Genomic DNA, 8,677 nt, shown 5'->3' with positions numbered 1-8,677 from the left:
TTTTTTTTTTTTTTTTTTTTTTTGTGCAGTTGAAGAAAGATCTGCAAGATGTAGCTCAAGCGGAGGATGATATTACCAACTTGGAGCATAAGGTTGATGATCTTGAGAATAGACTTGGTCAACAGGACGTTAAAGCATCTGGTGCCAGCAAAGAATCTCGGAGAAGTCCAGAGCACAATGCAAAAATGTAAGGACTCACACTTGACCTCACACCCTATGCTTTCTGAAATCATATCAAAACTAAGTACTAATCTTGTTTCAACCTTGTCACACACACAGGAAGGAGAAACAAAAGGATACAGAAGCAGCCGCTAGTCAAGCAACGCTCAAGGTATATATCTGTTACTTGTCTATCAAGTCTTTCTCTGTATTTATGCCCTAACATTTTGTAGGAAGGGCAGGGGGATGCAAGAGGAAATGAGATAGAGAAGCAACAAGATTCACGTGGCAAAAGCTCGCAAAAGGCTGCGGGCACGTCTAAGAGGTCTGGCTCAAAGGGAGAGGTAAGCATCATATTGAAACACACACAAAACATATACCATTTTGTTTCATTTGAAAACATACTTACTTAAGCTGAGTACATACAAATAGGGAAACACAACAACTTCTGCACTTTCCAAGTTGACAATGCGACTCAACTTCCTCAAGGAGAGACGGAGTCAGATCGCTAACGAGCTCTCAAACATGGACAAAGGAAAAAGCAGCTCAGGGCAACCCAGTCCATCCTCGGGGCAAAAGAAAAGTCCCCAGGAGAGTGAAAGAGGAACAGGTTCGAACCAGAACCAGGATTCAGACAGCAGCAAACTCACTAGCCCGCATGTTCTTGACAGAGGAAGATCCGATAACGGAGGAGATAGAAGCAGAGGATCTGGTGGAGGAAACCATCCCAGCACTACACCAAGGACCTTCTCTAGATGATCTCCTCATTAGAGCTGCTTAACCCCAACTTCCCAAGATGTACAGCCACCATTTAACTTCAGGTTCTCTCCCCCAACAACAAATAACAGATTCGTTCTTTTTTTCTTCTTCTTCTTCTCTGCTCTACCCTCTCTTATCTTGCTTCAAAGATCAAATAAACTACACTCTCTTTTTTTTTATGTGTTCTTGGCTGTTCAGTGGATATGTTATTATGGTAGACATTTACTTCAGATTATAGAAACAACAAAATTGAATTGTATGTAACAACAACAGTGGTGTTTGAACAAAAATCATAATGATTCCTATGCTAGTATTGTTTTAAATCGTCATCAATCATCTTCAACAATACAAGAATGTTGAAAAAAATTCACGAAGCAGATTCTTGACTTGCTCCAACGTAAAGAAGAGGACAATACTGAAAGGTCCTTCTTTGCCAACAACTAAAATTGAAGTCAGACTCCCCAGTTTTGAAACTAATCAAAGTTAAAAAGAACGTGTACTGCATCTGAGAGTTTGAGACGGCCCATTGTTTGCTTTGCTACATGTGCCTTTTAATCATTGTAAAAAGGTTTCATAACAAAATATACGTCGCCTGAGAGATTCGAACTCTCGCGGGCAGAGCCCATGTACTTAGCAGGCACACGCCTTAACCACTCGGCCAAAGCGACTTATTGCCATATCGCTTATAAATAAATTATAAATTCAATTATGATAGAGCTTACTAATCAGATTTGTTGCTAAGATAGACCTTCACTCATACAAACATTTTCTGTTTGAATTGCCTGGTAATAAAAACAGGAGCATGCGTCTTGGTTTTAGAAGTAAATTTACACATGTAGAGGGAGTGATTTGGTGAAAGTGGTTACTGAGAAGTGGTATATACATATATAGATAGTGTACAGTGGGGAAGAAAGTTAATATAATTTTGTAATAACCATGAATAAAGCTATTCTACTCGTGCAACACAAGCGATGGTGTATTCTAACAAGTGTCATAAAGTGATCATCAAGGAAGCACAAGATGAAGCATATGATGAAAACCAAAAACAAGAAAATATATAAAGAGAAATAAGATAGAAGAGTTAACATTCGTACTGTGAAGCATCTCCTCAACAACATCTTAGAACTTAGAACAAGTATGATCAGAATCCGAACAAACATTATTGAGAAGGGAAAGAGAAAAGTTACTTGGGGACATACAAAAGAGACAAAACATTATATGAAAGTAGGTCATATCCGAGCCACGTACGAATTGGCCTGTGTCACATATCTCACCCAACGATACGGATTTTGACTAGTTGAGTTCTTTGCTATCTGCAAGTATTTGACCTGCACCACACAGTTCATTACAACAAGGTGATATAAGAGGACAGTTAATGCCATGGTAGTAGAAGAAAGGTTTACTTACCTGAAGTTTAGAAACATTGTACATCGGTATTGTGAACGTCATGCTGACAGGCCCAGCTTCCTTTGTGATGTTACCTAAAACGATATTGAGAATGTATTATCAGTAAATGCTTTATCTTTTCTCTGCGAAAACAAATAAGGAAAGCTTTTTGTCTTGGAGGATCACCATGAAACTCCTGTGAAAATGTCAGCTTCGCACGCAGTGTATGTTCAGCCCCGCCAACAATCTGGAACATCACAATTAGCAAACGGAAGCAACCATACTACATGTTCAATAGCAAACCTAAAGAGAGTTCATCACTTGCCTTTTTAAAACTCCATTCAAGCATTTTGCTGGTTTCCTTGAAATCTGTCTTCTGTCCCGTCGCACCAAGTTCTAACTCAAAACTAGCCCTGTCACAACAAAACACAATCCGTTGAATCTAATATCTTGTGTGATTCAAAATTTACTATGGCTGTCATTTATGCAACCAAAAAGTTGAAGTACCTAGAAGTATAATTTGGCAATGGCATCTGAATAGTAATCGTGTTTGCAACTACGTCTGAAGGGAATTCAGCGCGTATTTTAATAATTACTTCGGCCTAAATTTCAGCAAACAGAGAGATATACGAATTAAGCACTGGGATAAAGATTTATAAATCATCTGACCAGACGACGTGTAACCATCAGACTGTACCTTAAGACGTCCGGCCTCTTCAATCAAGGTATTAACATGAAAAGGAGGCTTGAACTCCTGGGTCATACGGTAGTTCATTACTGGAAACTCACCATCTGGTGGAACCTGAAAACGAAACACAAGTTAAAGAGCAAAACAACATGTTATGACAAGGTGTTATATGTGGTAAGTTTTTTTAAGCTCACCAGGGACAGAGTTCTATCTGAATCGAAGCTATCAAGACGAACAGACTCATGAAAGTTACAATCATCAAGTATCACCCCTGAACCTGAAGAACTCCTATAATCTGTAACAAAAGAATGAATTTATACCTCAATTGTGACTGTTACCTTATTAGTAGATCGAGCCAACTTTATGGGTATGAAGTTAATAATGATTTGCCTCAAAGACGCAAAGCATTCAACAATAGTAGCTATAAAAAATCGTTTATGAAGGAAGTTTATGAGTGGAGTCATGCAGTTTAGTTCACAGTTTAAGCATTCTCAATGCCCAAATGTCACGTGACAGACACCAAGATTTCAAAAAAGTGAAAGAATAGAACATGACGTAGAATCCTTCTCAACATTAAGAATCTCAAGTCAATAATTTTGATTCAAAGGGGTGAAATAAGCAAATACCATATACTGATGCTCCTCCTCTGCCTATGTTTAGGTCTTCATTAAGAGCTAAACGAATTTCTGGATTACCGAAAAGATAACTCTTCATTTGAATGGTGCCATCAATCTCAGAAGTCAGTATATAACCCTGTTCAGATATCAGAAGAAAAGTTACGGAAACATTCCAGGAAAAAAACTAACATGAAGATGCAACTACATATAGACATGATACAGAGCATTGATCTGCAGAGTTTAATATGGCCAGGTTAACAGAGCCTGCCAAGACTTCCATAACATGTGATATAATAAACTACTCACGCTTGAACTAAAAGTAACACTGATTTTCTCAATGATGTCCACAAAAATTTCCTCTCTCCTCCGACCACTAGGATCATTAGCTACAACCGACTTTGTGACAGCTGTTCCAGGCATTCTTTTGGCTCCTTGCTGCATAACATTAATTCAAGGAGTCATTCAACATACACCATACAAAAGGGAAAAAAAGAAAATCAATCTTACGGTGAAGATGGCAGCAGGATCGATAGGTTGAAGGCGTGCAGGAGCAATCAAAATTGGCTCGTTGAATACATAGGATTTCAAAACCTCGGTTGATGTAGTTTGCACGTAGCCAAAATCCTAAATCAAAAGAGCATAGGGTCATATTTAGTAATATTCACTACTATAGTTGCTAATGATGAGAAGATGAATGTTGATAAGAAGACGTAACAATGACTTCATCAAGCAACTCATAGACAAGCACAAAGTTTTTCCTGAAAGAATCTTCATTCAAAACACCGAGGTAGTCCTTAATAACACGAGCGATCCTTTGTAGAAGCTCCAAAACCAGAGAAGGCGAGACGTTAACCCTCGTAGTGGCAACGAAATAGAGACCAACAACCTTGACATGGAAGTAGTTCACACCGTCGACATTCTATAAAGCACACAGAAACAAAAAAAAAAAGAAAAAGAAAAAGAAAAGAGAGTTAGATTCATTAGAGCTCAGAAACAAACAGAGAGAATGTTCTTATTTTCACCAGTCACCACTAACAGTTGAATTAATTTTCATTGATTTTTTTTTCACATTTGGTTATTCATTCACTAATGAGGACGATGATACCTACAAAGATAGGTGGTGCCTCTGCATTACCATCCTCCTTCCAGAACTTGACTTTACGGAAGAATGTCTCTGTACTTCCTTTTGGTACCTCGGCTCGATCTGTAGCAAATGAAAAACGATACATATATATATCTTCAAAAATTCTAGTTGGATCCAATCAAACCGGATGCGCTCATACTAACACACACACGAACAAGGCTCTTCTACTGCGTATAGAGAGAATCATCTAATGGATGCGTGTAGATCAAACAGATCAATGAGCTTAGAGAAGCTTCAAGGGAGATAATCTGACGAAACGTCTCGACTACGAAAGAAGAAGCGGAGAGGATGAGATCGGAAGAGAGAGAAGAAAGGGAGCTTACAGTCACGGAAGACGATGTTATCTCCTCGCTGAGATAGGACGAAGAATTGAGAGATCATCATCCCTTCCCTTCCCTTCCCTCCCGACTGTTCACCGCTGATTTGGTTCGATCAGTCTCGTGTCTGTCTGTGATTATCTGCTCTCCTGCTTCTCACCTTTTTTACTAATTGTGGTAAAGCTTCTAGACGACTAAGAAGGTTTGTGAGAATTATGATTCCCTGTTTGCTGATGGGCCCATTTTAACAAGACGTTGATATGGCCCAAATCATGAATTAAACCCGGTTTACGACGCTTGAAATCATCGTTCCGGACCGGAATTTCTCTGCTTTTTAGTGTAACCCAATGCGTCAATGACAACCATAATCTGTGTGTAGATAGAGATGCCACCTAGGCAGGAGACCCAAGTGATGATGAAAATGAAGATGATCTATGTCTATTCTCAAATATACTTCCTCTGAATCTTCAAGAACGTTGGAGTAAACCGCACTTTTGATTATCTTTCCCAAATCAATGACAATGATGTGACCTATATTGAACAGCAAATCTTGTTGTAAACAACTCTTGCTCTTGTATCATACTGAATCTTAAGAACATGGCATGGACAAGTGCAATACAGATAGAGAGAGAGAGAGATGGTGAATCTTAAGAGGAGTCCCATATGTCTTTGGGCCGATAATGTACATATAAAAGGCTAAATTGATGGCTGCAAATGGAGCTCTCAACATATAGCAAGTGCCTGAGTTTACAAAGTGAAAAAGAAAACTCAAAATCTAATACATCTCTCACTGCGTGAGTAGCTTAGAGTCACATGCCACTATCTTGACCCGGCTCACGTTCTCTTGACGATCGTCAATCTTGAACATTGCGTCCTGTAATATAAAGGTCCAGACGTTGTCACAGAACCTGTAGGTGTGCAGGTGCCCCTGTACAAGAAATAACAAAACAATATTCAAGTATCTGGTTGTTTCACCTGCCAACACTCTCTTATCTTGTGTGCAGCGTTTAATATTTGGCTACTATCTTAGAAGAGAACCAACGTCGATCATCAGAAAACGAGTAGCATAAAGAACTTGAGATTTAGCTTTATGGATTGACACTAATCTTGAGGTAACATATGTCAGCTCCTACTTATAAACCATACAGCTTAATCTCAAGTTGAACTTTAAAAAACTCACATAAGGGGCTAGCTTCAGTCTGTTATTCATCATATATAAGTTAACATCCAAACAAACAGTAATCTTGATAGAATTCATGACAATGCTAGTTTCTATCGAGATAAACAATCTAATCATCATGCAGATAACTGTATCTATACAGATTAAATCAAATTGCAATCAAAAGAAACTCAAAACTAGACATAATGCATGAAACATTTAGAGGAATCATGAACTAATAGAACTCCAGAGACGTGAATAATTGCGCTAGGCTCTTAAACTTTCAACTCTAAAAACATTTTTCCACGAAATATGAATGCTGCATCAGGTTCAAACCAACCAAAACGAACTAGAGCAAGATTGTTTAGAACTAACAATCACACGATTTAAAAAAAAAAAAAAAAAAGACTTTAAAGATCACCTTGATAGACACCTTGGTCTTCACTTGGCTCTCCAGAGCTTCAGTCATGGACTACAAAAGGACACAGACATCAGACAAAAAGGAAAAATTAAAACCAAAAGACTCTCCAAGATCAGTCACCTTGTCAAACTGAACAAGGACTTGGATAGCTAGCTCAGGGCTCAAGGTACCGCTCTGAACCATCTCGTCCAAAGTCTCCGTCAAACACATCCCTATCGTCGATCTCCTGTATAGCTCAAACGTCGCCATTATCTAACGACCTACAAATCCCAACAAAGCTCAAATCGAATTTCGCTACTAAATTACGGAATCTGAAAAGTTTGCCATAGACGAATCAAAGATCTCAATATAGGAGAGGGAGATTAGAAAATTACAGACGATTTACCGATCTCCGGCGACGTAAACAAGGATGGGTACCGTTGGGTCGATTGCCAAGGATTCGTTCTCTTGAGCGGAGAAAATAATTTGGGGCTTTTATACCCTAGTTTTTGCAGGCGACTGTATATATACGCAGCGATGGATCAGGGGCGAGGTGAAACTACCGTTTTGCCCTTACTGTTTAAAGTCAAAAGGCCGAAGATACATAAAGAAAGAAACCCATTAGTAGCCCATTAAGATATTTCCTAAAAACTGCATGAATGTAAAGGTGTAACGAGGCATGGGCATTTCGGGTATTTTGGATTTTGGGTAGTTTAGATAGGAGGCTAGAGGATCCATTTACTATTTCACTTATTTTCGGTTCTGTTCGGTTCAGATACTTTCGGATTCGATTCAGATAGTAAATGTAGGAACCAGAAAATACCCAGAAAAAATTTGGTTCTCATTTGGATCCGGTTCGAGTTCGGATAGTTTGGGTAGTTCGGATAATTTGGATAAAATATCGGTTATTTAAGGTAAAATATCAAATAATTAAGATGATTTAGATAATTTTTTTGGATATTTCAGATTAATTTAGATATTTCAGATAAACTATTCAGATAGTTTCAGATACTTTCGGGTAGTTCAGATACTTTATAATAATTTAGATATCCTCAACTACTTTCAGAGACTTTTAATAGAATTTTAAATTAAAAATATATATTTAGTTATGTTATATGTATATATAATTAATATTTTTATATATATTCGGGTATCCGTTTGGTTTTTGGTTTGCTTTCGGGTTCGGTTTGGTTATTTCGGATATAAAAATATAGAAACTGTTTGGGTATTTAAGGGTATTGGTCTGGTTCTGGTTTCATGTATTTTGGTTCAGTTCCGGTTTGGTTCTTCGGTTCCAATTATGTTGCCCAGGCCTAGGCGTAACCACTAACCATACGTTAGGTACTTAGAACATCTTTATCGCTGAGCTCTTAAGTGGGTTGTTAGGATAATTGTAATTAAAGAAAAATCAAAAACCTAAAAAAGTTAGAAAGAGAAGTGGAAAAAGTTCTTATTTTGCTACAATAGTAAACGTTTCTAATCCACTTCTTTCATCTGTCAAGGAATGTGTAGCGACATTTTATTTACATTTAAATTTAATCGCTTAAATTTAATCAACTAAAATAATAATATTATGTTATTTAGAATAAAATTAAAAGACCCATTTACGGGATGCAGGATAATGATGTTGTTAGGCCTACACCGTTTATTTCGTTTTGTTTCCATACTGAATGTGTTTGACCGGTTCAAACACAAAGATTGTGATATTTTCGGTCATGCATTGATTGCCTAAATACATCAATACGTTATGAAATAACTTATAATTTATAGTATCGAGAAATTTAAATAAAAGTAGAATTTAATACCCGTAGGAAGCAAATAACACTAATATAAGGGAGAGAGTTTATTATAAGGAAGAAGAAGAAGATGTAATGGTTCTTTGATTATAAACTCTTCTTTGTTATGGTGTACAAAAGAGTGAGATGAGTGATGGTTTTTATAGTGAGCAACAATACATAAAATAACAAAGATAGTGCTTGATTTGGAAAATGAGTGGGTGATCATAATGCTTGATAAGTAGATGATCATAGTGCTTGAGTTGGTAAAAA

At 37.5% G+C, this 8,677-nt stretch overlaps 3 protein-coding genes and 1 non-coding gene across 5 annotated transcripts in view; 1 reads left to right on the top strand and 3 right to left on the bottom strand.

The window, feature by feature from the left end:
* The window catches only part of LOC106310251 (rho GTPase-activating protein REN1-like), a 10,298-nt gene extending 9,115 nt beyond the window's left edge, over positions 1-1,183 (top strand). The window contains exons 20-23 of the mRNA XM_013747489.1: positions 30-187; positions 280-331; positions 393-503; positions 592-1,183. Coding sequence (XP_013602943.1) covers positions 30-187; positions 280-331; positions 393-503; positions 592-918 — 648 coding nt within the window. The 3' untranslated portion in view covers positions 919-1,183. The remainder of the gene's footprint in view (positions 1-29; positions 188-279; positions 332-392; positions 504-591) is intronic.
* A 321-nt stretch (positions 1,184-1,504) lies between these two features.
* Positions 1,505-1,586, bottom strand: TRNAS-GCU. Its single transcript has one exon. It is a non-coding gene; the product is annotated as a tRNA-Ser (tRNA).
* A 365-nt stretch (positions 1,587-1,951) lies between these two features.
* On the bottom strand, positions 1,952-5,251 carry LOC106307507 (AP-4 complex subunit mu-like). The gene is made up of 13 exons (XM_013744487.1): positions 5,077-5,251; positions 4,719-4,813; positions 4,325-4,528; positions 4,117-4,233; positions 3,916-4,044; positions 3,619-3,745; positions 3,187-3,287; positions 3,002-3,106; positions 2,812-2,906; positions 2,630-2,717; positions 2,491-2,551; positions 2,326-2,399; positions 1,952-2,246 (listed from the first exon to the last, which is right to left on the bottom strand). The coding sequence occupies exons 1-13, from the start codon at positions 5,135-5,137 to the stop codon at positions 2,148-2,150; spliced, it is 1,356 nt and encodes a 451-aa protein (XP_013599941.1). The 5' UTR covers positions 5,138-5,251; the 3' UTR covers positions 1,952-2,147.
* Positions 5,252-5,692: 441 nt separating this feature from the next.
* Positions 5,693-7,122, bottom strand: LOC106309938 (transcription initiation factor IIA subunit 2-like). 2 transcript variants are annotated; one of them, XM_013747098.1, is made up of 4 exons: positions 7,036-7,122; positions 6,771-6,910; positions 6,651-6,701; positions 5,693-5,998 (listed from the first exon to the last, which is right to left on the bottom strand). In XM_013747098.1, exons 2-4 carry the CDS (start codon positions 6,897-6,899, stop codon positions 5,858-5,860), a joined length of 321 nt encoding a protein of 106 aa, XP_013602552.1. In that variant the 5' UTR covers positions 6,900-6,910; positions 7,036-7,122; the 3' UTR covers positions 5,693-5,857. The 2 variants fall into 2 exon arrangements, with proteins under 2 accessions (XP_013602552.1, XP_013602553.1); XM_013747099.1 differs by having other exon boundaries at positions 7,025-7,115.
* Positions 7,123-8,677: the final 1,555 nt, after the last annotated feature.

The sequence above is a fragment of the Brassica oleracea genome, chromosome C8, assembly GCF_000695525.1.
Source record: "Brassica oleracea var. oleracea cultivar TO1000 chromosome C8, BOL, whole genome shotgun sequence".
In the NCBI taxonomy this organism is placed as follows: Eukaryota; Viridiplantae; Streptophyta; class Magnoliopsida; order Brassicales; family Brassicaceae; genus Brassica; species Brassica oleracea.
This window is presented reverse-complemented; position numbering and strand designations above follow the sequence as displayed.

What these genes read in the sequence shown, in the direction of transcription:
- LOC106307507 (XM_013744487.1), bottom strand. Translation starts at nt 5,137, where the DNA reads ATGATGATCTCTCAATTCTTCGTCCTATCTCAGCGAGGAGATAACATC. An exon ending in AGGAGGAGCATCAGTATATG is followed by an intron (nt 3,288 to 3,618) that starts GTATTTGCTTAT and finishes CTTTTGTTACAG; the next exon opens with ATTATAGGAGTTCTTCAGGT. An exon ending in CAGATAGAACTCTGTCCCTG is followed by an intron (nt 3,107 to 3,186) that starts GTGAGCTTAAAA and finishes TTTCGTTTTCAG; the next exon opens with GTTCCACCAGATGGTGAGTT.
- LOC106309938 (XM_013747098.1), bottom strand. Translation starts at nt 6,899, where the DNA reads ATGGCGACGTTTGAGCTATACAGGAGATCGACGATAGGGATGTGTTTG. An exon ending in TCCTTGTTCAGTTTGACAAG is followed by an intron (nt 6,702 to 6,770) that starts GTGACTGATCTT and finishes GTCCTTTTGTAG; the next exon opens with TCCATGACTGAAGCTCTGGA. An exon ending in AGACCAAGGTGTCTATCAAG is followed by an intron (nt 5,999 to 6,650) that starts GTGATCTTTAAA and finishes TTTCTTGTACAG; the next exon opens with GGGCACCTGCACACCTACAG.